Source organism: Cyprinodon variegatus, unplaced genomic scaffold (genome assembly GCF_000732505.1).
Source record: "Cyprinodon variegatus isolate N-32 unplaced genomic scaffold, C_variegatus-1.0 Scaffold134, whole genome shotgun sequence".
NCBI classification, from domain to species: domain Eukaryota; kingdom Metazoa; phylum Chordata; class Actinopteri; order Cyprinodontiformes; family Cyprinodontidae; genus Cyprinodon; species Cyprinodon variegatus.
Genome location: NW_015150587.1, coordinates 941361 through 962799, shown reverse-complemented (window position 1 = coordinate 962799; position 21439 = coordinate 941361). Strand labels below are relative to the sequence as shown.

Genomic DNA, 21439 nt, shown 5'->3' with positions numbered 1-21439 from the left:
GATCAGACATGGCTGGCGCGCTGTGTTGACGTCCTTACTTTGCGTTCAGTGCAGTCACGTAATTTAGCAGGTCAAATTGGTGTTCCCACAGCATGACCTGGGTTTGACACGCATCAGTGAGCTGTTCCTACTGCCACTAAAAGTCGATTGTTCCTGGGTTTAATCAGGTTTTTCGGCCAGTGGGGAAAGGAGTATTGGATAGAGGTCATGCATTTACATACAACATAAGAAAAGCCTGCATTTTAATTTTAAATGATCATGTTTACAGACTTGCCGTCGCCCAGCCCTCTGCCACAACTCCATACAGCAGTGGGTGATTGGCCAGAACATGTGGAATTCCATCCCTTCTCTGCTGAGGAGGAGTCAGAGCTGAGTTACATGGATGACCCGTACCATGAAGAAGCCTACGAGGACCTTCTCACCCACTCATTCTTCAGTTTAGAGAGAGACACTCTGCAGATTGTAGAGGTGATATGAACTTATTACTGTCAGTCATTATAAATTATGAAATCCATTAACATAAAGGCTGCATTTAAAATTCTTAGATTGCATGAGTTTTTAAAGTACTGGAAATACTGAGTCCTTATGCTGTCTTTCTAATAGGCTGGAGAAGAGCACAGTCAGATGGTGAAATGTGAGCTTTGCAACACTTTCACGCTGCAGTTTAACAATCACATAAAACGTCGACACCCAGGCTGTGGACAAAGTGCTGCCCGCAAAGGCTACGACAGCACTGGAGCTTACGTGGATGTCTGGTTCAAAGGGGAGTGTGGCTCCAACTTCCCCTTCTACCTCCTCTGCAGCTCCTGCAGAGAAAAATATCTGGCTGCTAACGGCAGTGATCCAAACTCAAAATATGAAAGGTACAGAAGGTGGTTGGTGAGTAAAAAATAGAAGACATTATTTCAGATTTTAAAATCATTGTCATTGTGCTCTGATCCTGCTGCAGGATCAAAGGTCTGACATCAGATTTGATTGGCCAAATGGATAACACTTCAGATGGTAAAAAAGGTTAATTCCATCTAAAGAAGAATGCACATTAATAAAGTAACCTTTGCACTAATATTTGTGAAATAAACTGAATAAGATCCTTCTATTTGCTCAGATGAGTGGGAAATGAGCCACCAAGCTGAGGACGGCCAGGGGAAACTGACAGGGTTGGAGGATTTTGGGCTCCTGCTGAGGCCACTGGGGCTGACTGAGAAAAAGCTTGTCCCTGATCCAATCGTCTTTACCGAACCAGATCCGCTTGGCGCTCTAGTTTACAGCTCATCCTCTCACACCAAGGGGGGCTCTAAAGGTATTATTGAATGTAATTTTTTATAAAGGGTTGCACACAAATGTAACTTCATAACCAAAAAGCAAAACATCAAAAACATTAAAAACACAGTTCCAGGGTTATACTGGAACGGTTTAGTTATCATCACATCAGAGTTGATATTACTCATCAAAAATCCTGGCCTCATCCAGACTTTCTACTACATTGCTGTTCTGCACTAGTTTTTGTTTGTCATTGTTAGCATGAGAAAACTATAAAAACTCGTATGATGGCCTTTATGTTGGCTTTTGTCTCTTAGGAGCTGTGACTCTTGACCAGAAGACGTCTCTGAGCCTCGGGCAGCAGGCTGTATCTTTGAGGGACTCCCATGACCGACTAAAAGCTTTACGAAGAGTCACATCCACTGCTCAGATCCTCCTGGCTTACAGCATGGTGATGAGAGCGCTTTCCCAGACTGCTTCTAGGTAAATATTAGCACAGCAGTATTTCATAACTGTGTATTTAACATGTAGTTTGACTGTTGATTTCTGTCTGGCCTTTTAGTGCATCTGTGTGCAGCCAGTCCAATGGGCTGGAGTCCTTGGGGCTGGCAGACATCCGGATTCTGGTGCGTCTAATGACATTAGCTGCAGGGGGCCGATCGCACACCTGGGTGGACCATCCTCCAGGAGTCCGAGGCCTGGTGACCGAACGCCACAAGACTACCTGCTTCAGCTTTCTCACATCAGCCATTGGGAACGTGATCTCACACAGCCCTGCTGCTTACAGGCAGCTGGTAGAGATATGCACTCAGGTTAGTTTGCTTCGGTCGATACAGAGACACATCTTCATGTTCTTATAGTGTCGCAGTTTATCACCAAGAGTCTGAAATGCAGTTCTTAAACTATATTTCAATGGACATTTGTGTACTTTTTTTATTTGAATAAATGTTTGCAATCTGCAGAGAAAGTGTGAAACCAACACATTTATTACTCTGACAATACTACCCTCAGGACCTGATGGCTGCAGCTACTGGGCTAAATGTTGGAGCCATCACTGAATCACAGCAGAGAACAACTTTAACAACATCTACTCCGGCAGCCATGCAACAGAAGGACCCCAGCGACCAAACGCCTGCAACCTTCCTGGTCACACAACATCTGGTGTCCCTGCTCACGGACAAGAACTTTCACGCTTGCAGCTTTGAAAAAACTGAACATGAAAATATTGGTAAGTTCTACCTAATGACTGCATTACTTTGGTAATAAATGATGGTATTATTCATCATTTCCAAATGTGTCCATTTGACCTAGATGAAGGTAACCAAGGGGTGGCTTCCTCACCTTTGCCTCCTTCACCTCACCTAAGTGGCAGGATGGGAGCTCTGGAGCTAGCCAACGCTTTGGCAGCATGCGTCCTTTCTGCACGACCCAGCAGCAAACATCGACAATGGGCAGCACAGCAACTGGTCAAGGCCTTGGCAGCTGCAGTGAAAGAAAGTCCCAATCGGCCCCAAACATACAGCGACCTTGCTGGTGATCTGCGCAAATGTCCCCTTAAGAGACTTGAGGGGCATTACAACAAGGTGAGCTATATGAACTTGACAGAAAAGATTCAGGGCTTGTTGCTGTCGTAAACAAGTTCTAGAATTACTACTACTTGTTGTTTAGTACAAGAAATACTACTGCTATCTATATTCATACCAGTATTTTTTCCTGTGATACATTTTAGGGCTTTATTTGAAAATTTTTCCTTTTCTTTTGTTCTTTAAAGGTGGCTTGTTGTTCCTGGAGCAGTGACCAGGGTTTGCTTGCTACATGCTCTCAGGACAAGGTGGTCCAGTTGTGGAAAATCAGCCAGAGCACTGTGGAGTTACAGACTACCTTCTCCTGCATTGTCAGGTTTTATCTACTTTCTTCAACTGTTTTTGTTACTATCATGTCCACATTTAGAGTTATTTTAATTTGACTTGACTGTTTTCAATTTATACTTGAAAAAGTAAAGAATATATCCTAACATTATTTACCAGAAGCAACCAAAGAAATAGGATTTCTGTAGCATCTTAAAAACTCTGATCAGATTTTCTCAATTCTAGGCCTTCAGGCCTGTTTTCAGGATGGATTTTTTATTTATATGTCATTTTGTTTCACATTAGTATTGTTGCTTTTTGGATATTTTACAGTAAGACAGAGCGATCAGGCTCTGAGCGAGCTGGTAGATGTCAAAATATGCCTCCTGTGTTTTGGAGTACTGGCGGAAACTTTCTGGCTGCTCCCGAGAACAAATACATCAACATCATGAACATCAGAGGTGTGTTACGTAATCTAAAAACTTGCGGTCATAGTTTGGAAATTATTATAACTTTGTAAACTGCTATAACCTGTACAATGATTATATGATTGTTTAATAGTTGTTGTTAAGCATAATTTGCACTTAAAATCACACTCAGGCTAAGAATTTTTTGTATTTTTACAATTGACCCACCTTTCCTTCCATCCATCCATCCTTCCAGTCACTCTTCCTTATCTGGGATCAGTTTGTGGGCCCTTTGTACCTCGAAGGGAAGCCCAGACATACCTTTCACTAGCAACATTCTCCCATCTCTGAGGCTGAGTACAGCCATCCTCCAGAGGACGCTTGTTCTGTCCTGGGTCTTTTCCTTTTGGTCATGTTGCAACCATAGATGAGAGTCAGAGCATGGACAGATGGAGTTTTCCTTTTTTGCTCTGCCCTCTATTCACCACAACAGACAAAGCTCCAATCACTCTGCCCGTCTCCTTTTGATTCTACCATTGGACAAGGCGCTTAGATAATTCAACATCTCTGTTTAAGAGCAGGAATGAACCTCAAGTCAACCTTTTTCTGATTGAGGCCCCTTTACCATATCAAATATTTTCAATATATCATCAAAATATTAACACCTAATGCACAGTAACATAATGGACCTGAATCTCTTATTTTAATGGATTTTAATAAAATTTCGGTAATTACTTTGCACTGAAATAATTGAATGTTGCAAAAAAAGATCATATCAGAAACCAATGGAATATATATAAAACATGTAATTTGATGCTGAATTCTCTCACATTGCAGGATCTCTCTGCCATGTAGAAGATCAGAGCTCTCGGGTCACAGCTCTTTGCTGGGCTCAGAGCTTCAATCTGTGGTTGCTGGATCAGTCTGCAGCCTGCAAGAACAGGCCTACTGAGAGCCTGCTGGTGGGACGGCTGGATGGCTCCCTCTGTTGGCTGCAAGTCACTATGCAAGATCAGGATCTGCTGGTGAAGAGAACTGATCTGACTCACTGCCACAGACAAGAAGGTGAGCGGAAGGCTGTGTGCACAGATTAAAAACACAATCAGAAAAACAGGCTTAAAGATGAGATTATATTTTCTTTGTTCTAAATTGTGAATACAAATGGCTTTTCACATAAGTTTACTTCATTTTCAAGCAAAAATAAAATTATTTGGTCATTTTAACAATCTTTAGCATCTTATAGAGGCGGTACTAAGATGATTCAGATTTTAACTGAGGCTTTTAAACACCTGGAAACTTAAATATTGTGGCTATTCCCCAGCATGAAGAGGTTGAAAGTTTAAAAGGATGAAATAGAAAGAATTCTGTAAAACATCCAACCTTCTTGTTTCTTTCTCTTTCGGTCACCTGCAATAAAAAAAAAAAAAAAAAAGTGCCTCGATGTCTGGACATTTGCAAAATCCAGTTTCCGCGAAACACCCTCTTATCTACGATATTCTTCTCTGACCTGTGTCAAAAGATTTACATGAATTATAAAAGAGAAACTATTAAGTCTGTTTCACCTGCTAACACATTTTATTGTTAAATTAATACTTTGATTTCCCCGCGCCCCTTAAGAACATAAATATCTTTCAGTTTTTCTGCTATGTCTCAAAATTTTCCACCTAATGTGTTGTTTTTTATTTCATACAGCCCCTAACTGTGTGGCCTGGCACTCTGAAGACAAGCCTTTTGCTGTGGGCTATCCCAGCGGGAAGATCCTGCTGGGCACAACAGAGAGCTATGAGAACACACAGCCTGTTGTGTTGTCTCTCTTCCAGGTTAGTCATACACTGTACATACATTTTAAATGTAGGTTAATAGAAAAAAAGTATTTGTACTTGATATGTGTCTGAATACTTTCAGTTACATAGCATATGTTATATACTTGGCAAAAAATTTAAAGATTGGGAGGTTTCTCCATGGAAAGATTAGATCAACTGGCAATTTGCTCTGAGATGGACCAGTAAAACACAAGTCTAAATTCTAAGGGAGCTGGTTTAGATGGTGTCATTTTATTTTATCTGTAGAAGATATAACAAATTTCAAAGTGTTACACTAGTAACTTTTCCTCCCCAGTCAACTCTGCTCTGTGATATACAGTGAGGAAACACCCTGCTATTTTCCAAGTTCTCCCTCTCATTGGTGCATATCCCTTTTGGGGGCCTTATTTTAAAAAAGATACAATTTTTTAAGTAGTTATTTGTTTGATAAAGCTGCAAGTAAGTATTTGAACACCTGTCTATCACCTAGAACTCTGACCTTCAAAGACCTGTTAGTCTGCCTTCAAAATGTCCACCTGCATGCCATTTATTATCCTAAATTAGATGCACCTGTTTGAGGTCTTTAATTACATAAAGACACCTGTCTACCCCATACAATCAATAAGAATCCAACTACTAACATGGCCAAGACCAAAGAGCTGTCCAAAGACACTAGAGACAATTTTTTACACCTCCGCATGGCTGGAAAGGGCTATGGGGAAATTTCCAAACTGCTAAGTGAAAAAAGTTCCACTGCTGGAGCAAAGATTTCATTAGAAACTTGAATACGCCAAACCGTCCAACTGGGGCTCCATGCAAGATCTCACCTGGTCTGGTCTCAATGATCCTAAGGAAGGTGAGAAATTAGCCCAGAACTAGACGGGAGGAGCTGGTCAATGACCTGAAAAGAGCTGGGACCACCGTTTCCTAGGTTACGTTTGGTAATACACCAAGACCTCATGGTTTGAAATCATGCATGGCACGGAAGGTTCCCCTGCTTAAACCAGCGTATGTCAAGGCCCATCTTAAGTTAGCCAATGACCATTTGGATAATCCAGAAGAGTGATGGGGGAAAGACATGTGGTCAGATGAGACCTAAATAGTAGCCTGTTAAACCAGACTAAATGTGAGATTAATTGTGTAATTTAGATAAATGAGACATCAGGAGATTGTTGACGAGAACAACCAGTTGTTTTTCAAACCATGTCTTTGCCTACTGGCCAACGCTCTGACCAATGAGCGCAACTGACTGTGACGTAGAAAGCGCGACAGAAAGCTGGTCGCGAAGTGTAAATGAACAGCCTGTCGGTGAAACAGTGAATACGTCCTTCTTAAAAAAGAATGAGCGTAGAGCCTCTTCCTGCTCACGTTTAAATGAAAACCCCCATTCTAATCCTTCCAACTGTTCAATAGTTGTTGCCATCTTCCTTGTTGTGCTTTCTCCAGTGTTGCGCAGCTTTGTCATGCCCTCCAAACCCCGCCCGCTTTGCATCCAGAAATTCAAAACACATCCCCGCAGTTCTAGGGCCTGGGGTATTGATCGAGGCTAGACCACTCGCAGGCAAAAATGATTTTGGGGCTTGTTTACTCTGCTACCAAAATAGAACTTTTCAGTCATAATTCCACTAACCATGTTTGGAGAAAGAACAATGATGAGTACCATCCCAACAAAACCATCCCTACTGTGAAGCATGGGGGTGGTAGCGTCATGCTTTGGGGGTGTTTATCTGCACATGGGACAGGGTGACTGCACTGTATTAAGGACAGGATAACCAGGGCCATATATTGCCAGATTTTTGGGAACAACCTCCTTCCCTCAATTGAAGATGGGTCGATGCTGGGTCTTCCAACATAACAATGTTATGTTGGAAGACATGCTCCTAAACCACATAGAAAATCTTTAAAGGGAGCTCAAACTCTGTTTCTCAGCGACAGCCCAGAAACCTGACTCATCTGATCAGATGAGGAGTGGGCCAAAATCCCTCCTGCAGTGTGTGCAAACCCGATGAAAAAGTACAGGAAAACTACAGGAAACGATTATGTCTCTCACAGATGAAGATTTCAGACTTCTTTATGATTTTTAAGTTGGAGAACTGGGAAAATAGCAGGTTGTTCAAATACTTATTTTCCTCACTTTATTTTTATCAGCCCCAAATCTGTTGATTTTCTTTCAATTCTTTGCTTTTTACATTCCAGTTCTCCTCTCCATCTCTGTCCTTTTAGGATACTGTCAGCTGCCTCAAATGGGACCCCACTGGACACCTGCTCCTGTCTTTGGGGAGGTCAGAGGTGGTGAAGGTACTAGGACGCTCTGGGGGAACCTGGGTGACCCTGCACTCTCTTTATCACACCAGCATTGTTAACACCGCAGAGTGGTGCCCACTCGCTGGCAGAGCGCCCAGCCCAAGACTCATGATGGCTGTGTGAGTTGATTTGATACTTAGCATTTTTTATGAAAATACATATTTCCTCTTTAGCAAAAAAGAGATGGTAAAAATTTGCCTACATGGAATATAGATAAAATATTTGGTTATTTCTTTTCACATGTTTATAGAGGTTGTCAGAACGGGTTGGTTTATGTTTGGACTCTACCGCAAGGAGGTACCACTGTATCTTTGCCAAACATATTGAACAGCCCACCAAGCCAGGATAAAAGCTTCGAGGTGAAGGTCAGTTTGGGTCCTCTGAGGGACATTTTCCTGCACGTTTTTATGCTATAAATCTCATCCATTGTTGCTGCAATGATTTCTAACTTATCTGCTATCAGACTAGAAGTGAAAGCTGCTCAAATGACTTTTGATAATACACACAGTTTATTTTATTTTTGCTTTTCTATTTACAGCAAGATAGTGCAAAGTGTATTTTTGTACTGAAGGGGCACATCACAGCGGTGAAGTCCCTTTCATTTTGTTCCAGTGGCCTGGCATTGGTTTCTGGAGGGATAGGGGGGTTGCTAAACATCTGGTCTCTGCAGGTAAATGAGTTCTGCAGCAGCTGTGATTCCTTAAAATAAAACCAAGCTTTACAAATCGCAAACATTAATCAGCAATGTGAAACTCTGTCCTCTGTGGAAATACAAATATACCTGCTCTTAAAACCTGTATTGTTCTGTCTCTTCCAGGATGGTTCAGTGTTACAGACTGTTACAGGGCTCGGCTCTGTCGTCAGCACTACATGGATACCAAACTTGGGTGTAGCTGCTTGCTTTGGGAGATCCAAGGTATCTTTTTTTTCATGTCTGCAGAAATTAATCTTACTTGCTTCTGTCATAGTGCTTTAACTCATTCAAGTTTAACATTGTGTTGTGCTATAACCACAGACCCTAATGTTGAATCTTTTGTGTTATCAAATGATTAGTAAATTCTGTTGTTTCTTATTATGTTCTACCTTTCTATGTCCAATGTGATGTGAAATTCCGCATCTTGTAGCTTAAAAGAGGTTTTCTTTTAGCTTTTTTCTTTATTTAGCAGAGAATAGTGTCATTTGTCAACTCTGACTAACTGTCCACAGATCTCATGTTTATGAATCTTATTAGAGGTAGAAACAATGTATGGTCTTTGTTATTTAGTCTTCTAGTTCCAAATAACAAAATCTGCTTTGTCATTAAACTCGTTAAGTTTTGTGATTTTTAATGTGAAAAATGTGTTAAACTTCAAAATGAGCAATTGTATCGGGAAGGCACCGGATTTGTTTAACTGGCCCTCATTGGATTTTTAGGATGTTTTGTTGATCTGCTGCACCCCCGACTGGATCAGTGAGAACCACGTGCTGGCATCCTGTCGAATGGTCCTGAGAAGCCAGAACATCTTGGGCCTGAATCGGGCGCCATGTTTGGCCGTCTTCCTCGAGAGGCTGCCACTGTTGCTGAAGGAGCAGTACAGCTATGAAAGGGTCATTACTGAAAATTTTTTAAGTGGATTTATGATTATTCTCCAGTATGTAACCGTGGAGCTAAGCTTTAGTGCATCTTGTTAATGCAGAGTCACGTGGCAGCTGGAGATCAACTTGTCCACAGTGCCTTCCTGCAGAACCTGGCCTCCCTGGCTGTTGGTTTGTCCTTAGAAAAACATCTGTGCTCGTATCCACGGCCTCCACATCACACCTATGCTGATGTTCCGTCCTGCCTTTCGGAGTGGAGCTGGCTGCTCATGTATGCCACTACTGTCCAGAGTGCAGAGGCCATCGCTAGTGGAACTGCCTTCCCTGAATCCTTTGTTGTTTCTGGGCTTCTAGATGTCCAGGACATAAATACCACCAAGGCTTTGGTGAGTTATGAGTTTGGTGGTGTTATGTTTTTTTTTTTCCTTAACTGTCCATTGCTGATATCCTGTTTTGTGACCTATAGGACAACAGCATGTGGAGCTTCAAGATGGATGAACAGCTGATGTCGTGGGCCACCAGCAGACCTGAGGTTTTCTTTTCTCTCCTTTTTTTTAACTTACCATAAAAAAAGGTTTTTAGACAATAAACACCAAATTATTTCCACCTGACATTCTATGTTATTCAGGATTGGCAGGAAGGAGGAAAGACAGAGGTGTACCTCTGGGGTAACGGACGCTACGGCCAGTTAGCAGGAATGGGAACCAACCTCACCATGCCTACAGTAGCTCCCTCCCTGTTGCAGACGCAGCAGGTATCCCCTGTCCCTCAGGTTATCGCCTCTGTTTCTATTTACTGCTGTTTACTCATGTTTCTGTCTTATTTCTGTTTTATCAGGTTGTTTGTGGGCAAAATTGCACTTTTCTGGTCCAGACCAATGGGTCTGTCCTCGCTGTCGGTGAAGGACAATACGGTCGCCTTGGCCAGGGGAATTCTGACGATCTCTATGTTCCCACTATTATCTCTGCATTTCAAGGTACGACATTTACCTTAACTCGCTCTTAACCTGCTTCAGTATTTTCCTGCGTACCAGTGCTGGAAGTATTTAGTTCATATTAAACAGGACCTGACTGGTGTTTCTTTATACAGGGTATGTTGTGACCCAGCTGGTGACCTCCTGTGGCTCAGATGGACACTCAATGGCCCTGACTGAAACCGGGGAGGTGTTCAGTTGGGGAGATGGAGATTTTGGAAAACTGGGCCATGGCAACAGTGAGAGGCAAAGGAGACCCAAACAGATCGAGGCTCTGCAGGGGGAGGAGGTCATCCAGGTAAACACTACTGGTGCTCTGAGCTGTCATTTATTGTTGAATTTGAATTATGTTTTACTACAGCTCATTTCTACAACCAAACTTGAGTTGTCGAATAAAATTTTTTTAATATATTATTTATTTAGTTTTGAAGTTGCACTAAATGTGACATGCAAGGAGCCTTTTATTACAAAAATGTTTTTATATTTGCAAAAGATATTTTATTTCTCAGGGCTTTGGTTAAATGCAGTAAGGGTTTTATAGCCAAATATTTTTTTTTTTTTTTTTGTTTGTTTGTTTTTTTTGTTTTTAGATAATAAAAGATACTAAAGGTAGAGATCTTTAAACGTGTCACTAAACAGCCCCAACAACTGTGTGTCAGTATATGGAAGGTTTTTCTTTCCACTGCAGTTGGGATCACATATTATGTTTTTTAGATTTGTTGTGATTTTATATTTCATTTTAACTGATGACTGCATGGATGTTTAGTGCAGCTTTAATTGGTTCCTGCTCAGCTAATCTTTTTGAGCCTCTGCCATGCAGTCAGTGTGAACTGTCCAGATGCCCCACTTACTGTAAATGCTTCACAGTTTCTCATTTTGTATTCCCCAGTTAGTTTATCGATATATATCAAGATATTCAGGCAGGTTTAGACATCACTAAGGAGATTCAGACTTGTCCAGATCCACATAGCGGTATATCAAAAAATAGGTTTTGCCCCCTACATCTTATTGATCTTACAGTAATTGACCCAACTTTCCAAAAGCAGCAATGCATTGATGCAAAATTCAGAACGCATCTCCGTTTTATAAAAGTATTTTTTTTTTCTCCACTGACTGATTTTTAGCATCTCATCAGGAACTGATGAAAAAAAAAGGAAAAGAAACTCCAACTCATGAAACAATCCAGTGCTTTTTTTTTATTTTTATTTTTTTGCTATTTGATTTTTCTTTTCATCCCAGTTATTTCATCTGCAGTTATAATTGGTTGTTCTTTAGTTTGGGTAGACATTTTCGGTTTTATTTGCACTTGGATACAAAATGTAGCTTACCTGAGGAAATGCTTAGAAGAAATCAATGCCTGGATGTGCCATAATTTTCTTCAACTGAATAAAAACAAAACTGAAGTAATAACCTTTGGACCAATAGAGGAGAGATCTAAAGTTAGCACACAGCTTCAGTCGCTTCAGCTAGTAACCACTGATCAGGCCCGAAATCTAGGTGTAGTGCTGGATTCAGACCTGAACCTCCAAAAGCAATTAAAGACAATTACAAGGTCGGCGTTCGATCACCTTAAGAACATTTCCAGGATTAAAGGACTAACAAACAAACTTCCAGAAAACTGTAAAAGTGTGGAAAGCCTGAGTTCCTTTAAATTAAGACTAAAAACACATTTGTTTAGGATTGCCTTCGACTGTTCTAGTTAAACAATTCAACCAAAACATCATTAGTTCAACGTTTTTATTTTCTTTAGTCCAACTGTTTTTGATATTCTTTTTTGTTTCTGCATTTTTCATTTTATTTATTTTTTTCCTACTTGCTTTGATTCTGTAAAGCACTTTGCATTGTCTTTGTACTGAATTGTGCTATACAAATACATTTGCTCTGCCTTGCCTTGCCTTACCTAATTTTTTATAATATGTTTAAAGATTGAAACCTGCAAAAATACACTATTTAGGATCAGGTTAAAATATTCTGGAAGTTTGCCTGTGTTGTAATCAGTGTTTTACACCCTTCTTTACAGAATAGAACAGAGTTTGTTGTATTATCAGCTTTGAAAATGTTTTGCTTTGTTTGTCCAGCTTGCTTGTGGCTTCAGGCACTCCGCTGTGGTCACAGCAGATGGGAAACTCTTCACCTTTGGCAGTGGGGAATCTGGGCGTCTGGGTCTAAGGTCAACATCCAATAAGATGCTGCCTGAAAGGGTTGCTGCGCTTGAGGGCTATCATGTAGGACAGGTAAGGATTCAAAAATGCTTAAAATGGAATTATTGCTTTGATGTCATTGCAAAGGAGAACAAAAAAAATAAAAAGTTCGTCTGAATTTCTCAGGTGTCGTGTGGTCTTAACCACACCTTAGTGGTGTCTTTGGATGGAACTGTTGTGTGGGCCTTTGGCGATGGGGATTATGGCAAACTTGGAACAGGTTCCTCCACAGCAAAATACTACCCTCAGGTATGATAATGCCATCAAACCAAATAACCTGCAGGAAGCATTTAAGCCAAGTTTATTGTTTGTTTGTTTTTCTGAAAAGAAATTAGATGTAGTAGAAGGTTTTAAAGCTTCATGTTTTATGCTTCTTATTAATATGGCCAGGGTTGAAATGATGTCTTTTTATTTCTGTTTAGAAAGTGGAGCAATTGTGCAACAAGGGAATTAAGAAAGTCTGCTGTGGAACTCAGTTCTCTGTGGCACTAAGCAGTGATGGACATGTCTACACATTCGGACAAGGTACATCTTACTGTTGGAGTCAGTTATATTATTTCATAGGCTGGTGGGTTCTTATTTGGGCCATTTCCATTATTGGATGGTGGACTGAGCACGGCTCCATCAGATGATCGAAGCTTAGGATACTGTTTATAATTAATCCCTGACTCTTTCAGGTGTTTTCCCTCCTCCTTATTGTTTATGTTTGCCACAGAGGAGGCTGATGTTTTGGCTGTAAAATATGCAAAGGTGGAACGTATGGTACTTATTTGTTTTCATAGACTTTATTTGGAGGTAATTGAGTAAAGGTTGCTAAATACAAATACAGGCCATTTTTTTCACATCAATACATTTATTTCCCCCTTGCTGCTACTTTTTTCTTGCACTCTTATAACTTCCCAGTGCAGTGAATATTGCAGTTGTTAAAACCAGTTGAATGGATGCTAATACTTTTGCGTGGAATTTAAATCACTGTTCTCATTCTGCAGCTATAGCTAAAATCATGATATCTTTATTTTTGTGCAGCCATTTTACTATCCTAAAAGAATTTACATATGTTCAGTAAAAACAATGTTTTTATATTTTCCATTTTCTCTTGATCCCTCAGAGCGTTTGATTGGTCTTCCCGATCCCATGCTGAAAAATAAATCCACGCCGCAGGTGGTGCCGTCCCTGGAGGGGCTCTTTATTGATGACATTGCTGTGGGCTGTGAACATGTTCTGGCTCTGGCCTCCACTGGAGACGTGTATGCATGGGGCTGTAATAGTGAAGGACAGGTGCCTGCCATGTTCTGTTACAGAACCACTAAGACAGCAAGGAATTTTACTATAGGACTTTTCAGAAAACATTCCATTTTAATTTGTTTTTTTACCAGCTTGGTCTTGGACACTCCAATCAAGTTAAGGAGCCAGCACTCATAACTGCTCTACAGGGTAAACGCATCAAGCAGATCTCTGCTGGCCGATGCCACAGTGCGGCTTGGACAACTCCTTCTGTCTTTATGAAAAACTCAGGTATAGTCTGACTGTGTCGCTTTATGAACCATCAAAAGTGAAAGAACTGGAAGCCCCATATGTTATTTTCACTGGCAGGTGGCTCTGGACACGTGCAGCTAGGTCTTCCCCAGTCTGTCCCTCCACAGTACAACACTCTGAAGGACTGCAGCCCCGATGTCCTCAGCATGCGCCTCAGGGTTCTATACCACTTCTCTGATCTCATGTACAAGTCCTGGAGGCTGCTCAATCTAGACACCAAGAACCAGGTACATTAAATATTTTAAATGTACTTCTCAAAAGGAGGCATGTATATGTAAAAAAAGTTAGCTATTCCTTTAGTGTGAGCATCATTTAGCACTTAAAATTGCAAAAAAAATTGAAATACAGCCTTGTAATAAAAAACATTTGCAAACCTGTTAAGCAGGCCATACACTGTATGATTTTATTGCCTTTTTTGGGCTGATTTTCTAGTCATGCAAGAATTTTTTGCGTCATGTAATATACAGGGTGTATTAAGGGGCAATCAGCCTCTCATGACCACTTTCCGATCAGGAGTCGTAAGGTCAGGAGAAAATCAAACATGTCTGAAATTCAGTCGGCCGTCATAAGATTGTGAGAACATGCATTGTGAGCTGTGAACTTTTAAATCCTGTGGTTTTGGCTTATAGTTTGAATTGTAGCTGTGTGCAATGATTGAAAATATCACGCAGTGTATGCTCGGCTTTACCGCTTTGTGAAATTTCCTTTTACCTGAAGCACAGGGTTTCATCATCTTTCTAATGTTTCACTGGATTTGAGTTTTCAGAAAGATTTCACATTGCACAATAACTCTAGATATCCCAAAGTTTTGGGGTCATTTCTTGTGTTTGTAGATTTGTGGCTTTTTATAGGATTTAAGCAGTAAAGCAAATGGTTTATTTTATGTTTGAGTAACCATTTTGGTGTTTTAAATGTTCCATTTGCCGTCATGCTTATCCCAAGCAGAGTCACAAAGGGTGCTGGTGCCTATCTCCAGCTATCTCCTGGCGAGAGTCAGGAGGCGCAAGTCCATCGCAGCTAAAGCTCAGGGTTTTAGTTAGGAGACCAATAAAAGTTTAACAAACTCTACATCACATCATTTCAAACAACGATTTTTCTTCTTTCTCTGAAATTGTTCATAAAGGACCTGTTTGCATCTAGATGGTGTGTAATGACCCTACAGTACATGTTTGTTTACTTATGTTTGACGTTAATAAAAACACATGCGAACCGACGGTACGAGCAAAGCTAATATACTAATTGGATAAACCGTTAATCAATCATGCATGGGATATTAGTAGCCTCTCTGCAACACTGTAGTGGATTTTTTGTGCCAACAACTTGTGTGTGCAGTTATCAGTCAATGCACAGGGACACTGATGCATTGGGTTCAAATCATATAATACCTGTCGGGCACATACTCAACTCTGATGATCTCTACTCAACCAGCTGTGGTCTTGCTATCCTCCTTCTCTTCCTTTTCAGCATTTAGATGTATGAAAGCAACCAAAGGCACCCAATGCATAAACACACAGCATCTATAGCGGAAATGTTTGGATATAAACCCAGATGAAATGGCACATAGGCCTTCTTTGACTATTTCTCGCTCATAGTTTCTCTGTTTTCAATTTTATCTTTATATGTTCACTCAGCTTTGTCTCTGCGCTGAGCACATGCAGAAAAGGGGTGGAGTGGGAACACATTAGGGATGAGGAGATTCACCGATTCACTTCAGTGGTCCGACACACATGCATTAGATGCAAATGCACAGGTAGAGTTAATGTACATCAGGTTATGTTTGAATCACATTGAATCGTGAACAGGAGTGATTTTAATTGCATTGTATCAACAAAGTGGGGTTTAGTGCATCGCAGTTATAACGTATCATAGTAGTATATCCAAATGTGTATATCGAAACTACCTTAATGGTGGAGATCTACATCCATAGAACACAGTTAATAAAACGGAGTTGAGAAAGCTTGTGTGAGATTTAAATACAGTGGACAAGTCACAATGCATGCTCAGAGTTGGTCACTGCTCAATGAAGTAGGTGGTAAAAAATAAATGAAATCACACCTATTAAGCAGTTTTGAAGGGTTGCAGATGTAATTTAGAGATCTTACTAGATCAGGCCATTGGTGTCATCCAGTTGTCCCTCTTTGCTGCAGACCTTTAAAAATTATATTTTCTGCATGAAGTAGAAGTCATTTACTTTTCCAATCTTGCTGCAAATTTAGCTTTACATTTTTCCTTCATGCTGTAAAAACAGCAAGTTGAGGTGAATCCTTTTATAAGTATCGTCTTGCCTATGCAGATAAAAAACATGTCTTTTTTTGGTTGCATTGGATGTTCATTTTTAAAAATGGCTAAGAGAAAAGAAGCTGTTTGACAGCTTTTATGCAATCAGAAAGTTGAGTAAATCTACTGTAATCACAATGATCTGCGGTCAGTAAGTTAATGAATAGTTTTAATATATTTATTTCAGCATAATTATTAGGGAAACCAGCAGCTGTAATACAGTTGTTAAAAACATACTCTGACTAAATAAGAAAAAAAGTTATTTTTTAATCAAAAATCTTGCTATTGCACTGAAAAATGAATTAATTCGTAACCATCTTCACCACTTTAACATATTTGTCTACACCCTCATGTTTCATTTCATATATCCTCTCAGATCTGCAGTTGTCTGTCTTATTTTACATGCTGTGCCTTTCTCTTGTCCAGATCTCCCCTTCACGCTATACTTCAGGGGCAACGGCCATCATCAGGGGTGAGCTCAGAGGTCTGCTTTCACCCAAGGTCAACACTCTGCCTCTTGTGCGCTCAATCGGCCGGACGATGACCCAGGGCAAAACATATGGGCCACAAATCACAGTGAAACGGATTTCTACAAGGTGAGACTTACTGTGTTATACAGTCCTGTGGCTAAACCGGAAGCTCTTCCGGGGTTGGCGATAATAAAGGTGCTTGGCTGCCCTAATGCTTGGTTTTCAGCTGACCAACCAGGAGCCTTAGGGCTTTTATTTAGAATGTTGATTGTTTTATTTATTTGTTTTCTTGCAAACCCATTCTCTTTCTCTCCCACAGAGGGCGTTCAAGCAAGCCCATTTTTGTGCAGATCGCAAAGCAGGTTGTGAACCTCAACCCTATGGAGCTGCGGCTGCCGTCCCGAGCTTGGAAGGTGAAGCTGGTTGGAGAGGGAGCCGACGATGCCGGCGGAGTGTTTGATGACACCATTACTGAGATGTGCCTGGTAGGTGTTTGTTACACAAGTCGGGAAACATCACGGACAAAATTAAATCTGCCTTAAAATGACCCAACTTAATGTTTTTGTACTAGGAGCTGCAGTCTGGTGCAGTGGATCTCCTGATCCATACTCCCAACAGCTTTGCAGATGTTGGATGCAACACTGACAGGTGCACATTGTTTTTGTTAGTAAAGCAGAATATCTGATTGTCTGCAACAATGCCACCATTGGTAATGGCTCCAAATGCTTTTAGGTTCTTGCTAAACCCCGGGGCTCATTCTGAGGATCACATGGTACAGTTCCGCTTCTTGGGTATCCTCATGGCTGTAGCCATACGAACCAAGAAGCCTCTGGACTTGCATCTGGCCCCATGGGTGTGGAAGCAGCTTTGTTGTATGCCGCTGGCAGAAGCTGACCTGGAGGAGGTCGACCTCCTCACCTATCGAACCCTCCAAGGCATCCTTCACTTGGAAAACAGTGGAATCACCGCAGATAATTTCCATGTGGTAAGAAGCCAGAAAAAAAAATCAAATGCTTTCAGGGATTATTCTTAGTAAGAAGAGTTAATCATCTCTTTTCCTTTTTCTGTATCATACCTCCCACCACAGATGATCCCTCTGGATTCATTCATGGCCCACAGTGCAGATGGAAGACTGGTACCGGTGGTCCCTCGAGGTCAGAGCATCTCCCTGACATTTTCCAACCGCACCGAATATGTAGAGAGAGCTCTGGACTACAGACTGCATGAAATGGATTCACAGGTTCGGAGGTCTATGTTTCAGTTTCAGTTTGGTTTTGAGATAGTTTGGGGTCAGTATGTGAAAACACCTCAAATACAGTTTTATATCTTTCCCAAGGAACTACTATCATTGCAATCTTTTAAAACCCCTGGAATTGATTGGAAGATTGTTCACAATTTAAATAAAATAAATAGTCCTTGAACTTGCAAAACAATAAATAAATTTACCAACTGAGCACTTTTTAGAAATGTTATCTTATACAAAGCAGTCTAGATTTTACCGGATACTGGGTAAATTAAAACAGCAGAAAAATGGAGAAGCATACGTTTTCTTTATAGTCTGTGTCTAATGTAAAACCACATTAAACATGTAGAGGAAAACCCAAGACAGATTTAAAATCATTTTAATTTAATACTTTTTTTTTCTTTAATAAGAAATGAGAAAATCATCTCTCAAAAGTTCTTGAACATTTAAGTTGTATGAATTAAAATACTTATTACAGCCGGGCATACACCAGCCCAGACCCCAAGCAGCATACCCCACAGATCCCGACTTATAATTATATTTAATTATAAGATAACATGTAAAGGAATTTATAAACTCTCAATAATCAGTAGAAATGAAATCTCTTTTATAAAGGCTGATTAGGCTATTGGAAATTTTTTGCTGATTATATTCTATTTGTGGTGATGAGTTCCATGCCTCTGAGTTTTAAAGGCCTCCCTGCCATAACCCTAATTTTTTTGTCCCCTCCGTAACCTTTCAGCTTGGGCCCCTTCAAAACATAAATATTAATACCAGGCAAACGAAGCCTTAAGGTAAAGTTAAAAGATCTCTAAAAACCTTAAAATCTGCTAAATGGATACCTTAGTTTTAATCATCCTGCAGAGCTAATATCAAGTTGATATCTTGGACTTTTTTTTTCATTTATTTGTGTAACTATTATAAGAAGCTGTCGGACACGTTTATTGTAATAATTAAAACATAAAACAAGGTCAGTTTGTCTATAAAAATGACTACACCATAGCTATCATTGTAGTAAGAAGTGAGGGTTGCCATCTGTCACCAGATCGTTTAAGACCATTATCCAGGCATGTTTAAGCCAAAAGGCTAAATAAGTTATCAAATTGGTGCCACTAGTGATCCAGCCAGAATCTGAAGCTATTTTTTTTTTTCCTGAGAACCTGGACATCTGACTAAACCTGCTTAGCTTGGAGATTCCTGCCAGAAAACACTTGCTGTTTGTTAAATATCCTCTGAGTAGCAACTGAAAGCACGTTAGCCCTGATTTTGTTGGGTAGGGCAACCTTTATTTTAGGGCTGCAATTACAATTTACAATTTTGGTATAATTATTTCTCTAAGTGGGTTGCTCTTTCAGCTAAAGGCATGTTATAAAGTTTCTATAGTCTAGTTAACGATCGATAATCAAAGGAATTATTTTGATAATCGATTAATCACAATAATCCGACTGTTTCAGTCCTACTTTATTTTAATCAACCAAACATGTAATTATTTTCACTTTAAGCAAATAAATAAACTCCTTTAGATGTAAGAAAATGAATTTAATATATTTTGAGAAAATGTTTGGATCCATATCCTCATGTTGCCAGACCTGTTGTAAGATACCATGAATTATGTTGTAGCCGCCCCTAACTGTCCACCTGTTTGTCTTAGCGCTCACTAAACAACCCCATATTGTTGTCTTGACTTCAGAAAACTCAAAACTGAGCTTGTTCTTCCCTGACCAGGTGGATGCTGTCAGAGAGGGCATGGCCACCATCATCCCGGTCCCCCTCCTGTCGTTGCTGACAGCGCAGCAGCTTGAACAGCTGGTATGTGGCCTGCCAGAGGTATCTGTTGAGATGCTAAAGAAGCTTGTGCGCTACCGGGACATCACAGAGAACCACCAGCTGATCCGCTGGTTCTGGGAGAGCTTGGAGGAGTTCACCAATGAGGAGCGGGTGCTTTTCCTGCGGTTTGTTTCTGGCAGATCCAGGCTGCCCTCTAACCCAGCCGACATCTCACAGAAGTTCCAAATCATAAAAGTCGACAGGGTAAGGCATCATTCTGAGGACTTGTTTATCCGAAACAAAATTTGCAACAATGATCTTCAACATTTGTTTGTTTTTTCCTCATCTCTTCACCTTCAGCCCATAAATGGACTCCCTACTGCTCAGACTTGCTTCTTCCTGCTCCGCCTGCCCCCTTATACTAGCCAGGCCATCCTCACTGAGCGTCTGCGCTACTCAATCCACAACTGCACTTCCATCGATATGGACAATTACATGCTGACGCACAACACAGAGCCAGTAGAGAGCTCAGACACGGAGGAGTAAACTGACCACCATGGGGTCATGAATGTATCTTCTCCATTGCCATGCACATTATGCACTGAACACAGACTTTTATTTGCCAAACCTTTATGGTAGCGTACTATTTATATGTTAGTTTATTTAAGAAGATAAATTATTGTTTTGAATTTTCTAACTGTGCAAAGTTGTGTTATAATTATAGCAGTGCTACTGCAGGAAAAAGTCAGACTTTTATTATAGGCAACTTAGCCACAATAAGAGAAGTATGTATAATGTGCCTGTTTGGGAGTATGTTATAATGTAATGATTTATCACAATGACTGCAGTCCTTATTATTTGTTGAAATAAAGAGTGATTAAATAAGGCCTATTTTGTAATTTATTCTTTCAATACATCTGGAACATTTATTGTAGCTTTGTTTTTGTGTTGATTTGTCTCCTTTATTATACAGAGCCAGGTAAAAGTATCCTACAGTATGGACTTTTTATATATTTTATCATCTTTTTGAAAGAAATACCGGAATATTATGTTATGGTCCTTCAGTTGCGCTTCATTTAGAGGGATTTAAGCATAATACAGGTCAGCATGGTCACTACCCATACGCACAACACTATATGTGGAACAAAACTACTAATACATTTTCCCTGAACACACAACTTCATCTGCGAAACATGGTGCAGGCAGGATCATGCTGTGGAGCTGCTTTTATATGTAGGCCCAGGTTATCCCATCAGAGATGAGGAAAAGGTGGATGAAGCTGAATAAAAGGTGATCTTTATATATCATAAATGAACTTAAATACCTTTTTTCTCGGGTATTAGAGCGATCTAACATTAGTGAAAAAAATAAATATGCAGCTGCATTCATACAGCATGTTCCCTAAGGATACATTAACAATTATAGGTGCAAAAAAGACCAGAAATTAGCTTATAGCTGTTCTAAAATGAGAATTCTTCATGTTGAATAAATCTGAAATAAGGTTTCCATTAAAGCATATCATGTATTGGAATGACCTGGTCAAAGTCTGGAGTTTGTAATGTGACCAAAACATGAAAAGGTTCAGGCACTGTCAATTTTTTTGCAAGACACTGCAAACCCAAGTACAATTAAGTCACAGGAATTTCAGAATACTTTGTACACACATGGACACAGTAATGTGTCCATGTGTGTAACTATTAAATATGCAAGTATCCCTATCTGTGACATACTGTGTGTTGTGGTGGGAAATACAACCTATTACATATATTCCTCTAGG

At 40.2% G+C, this 21439-nt stretch overlaps 1 protein-coding gene across 2 annotated transcripts in view; it reads left to right on the top strand.

Moving 5' to 3' along the window:
• The window catches only part of LOC107085826 (probable E3 ubiquitin-protein ligase HERC1), a 61003-nt gene extending 40468 nt beyond the window's left edge, over window positions 1–20535 (top strand). Inside the window, exons 46-80 of one of the 2 annotated variants that reach the window (XM_015376412.1) lie at window positions 269–468; window positions 604–863; window positions 950–1011; window positions 1106–1300; window positions 1578–1743; window positions 1823–2072; window positions 2272–2488; window positions 2572–2843; window positions 3032–3159; window positions 3441–3568; window positions 4352–4579; window positions 5207–5334; window positions 7540–7739; window positions 7871–7985; window positions 8159–8290; window positions 8438–8536; window positions 9034–9207; window positions 9297–9581; window positions 9662–9727; window positions 9824–9949; window positions 10033–10171; window positions 10285–10466; window positions 12247–12402; window positions 12496–12618; window positions 12792–12894; window positions 13478–13647; window positions 13746–13884; window positions 13963–14132; window positions 16609–16778; window positions 16972–17137; window positions 17224–17300; window positions 17385–17637; window positions 17740–17892; window positions 19621–19926; window positions 20023–20535. In XM_015376412.1, coding sequence (XP_015231898.1) covers window positions 269–468; window positions 604–863; window positions 950–1011; window positions 1106–1300; window positions 1578–1743; window positions 1823–2072; window positions 2272–2488; window positions 2572–2843; window positions 3032–3159; window positions 3441–3568; window positions 4352–4579; window positions 5207–5334; window positions 7540–7739; window positions 7871–7985; window positions 8159–8290; window positions 8438–8536; window positions 9034–9207; window positions 9297–9581; window positions 9662–9727; window positions 9824–9949; window positions 10033–10171; window positions 10285–10466; window positions 12247–12402; window positions 12496–12618; window positions 12792–12894; window positions 13478–13647; window positions 13746–13884; window positions 13963–14132; window positions 16609–16778; window positions 16972–17137; window positions 17224–17300; window positions 17385–17637; window positions 17740–17892; window positions 19621–19926; window positions 20023–20208 — 5924 coding nt within the window. In that variant the 3' untranslated portion in view covers window positions 20209–20535. The remainder of the gene's footprint in view (window positions 1–268; window positions 469–603; window positions 864–949; window positions 1012–1105; window positions 1301–1577; window positions 1744–1822; window positions 2073–2271; window positions 2489–2571; window positions 2844–3031; window positions 3160–3440; window positions 3569–4351; window positions 4580–5206; window positions 5335–7539; window positions 7740–7870; window positions 7986–8158; window positions 8291–8437; window positions 8537–9033; window positions 9208–9296; window positions 9582–9661; window positions 9728–9823; window positions 9950–10032; window positions 10172–10284; window positions 10467–12246; window positions 12403–12495; window positions 12619–12791; window positions 12895–13477; window positions 13648–13745; window positions 13885–13962; window positions 14133–16608; window positions 16779–16971; window positions 17138–17223; window positions 17301–17384; window positions 17638–17739; window positions 17893–19620; window positions 19927–20022) is intronic. The other variant, XM_015376411.1, reaches the window with a different exon arrangement.
• Window positions 20536–21439: the final 904 nt, after the last annotated feature.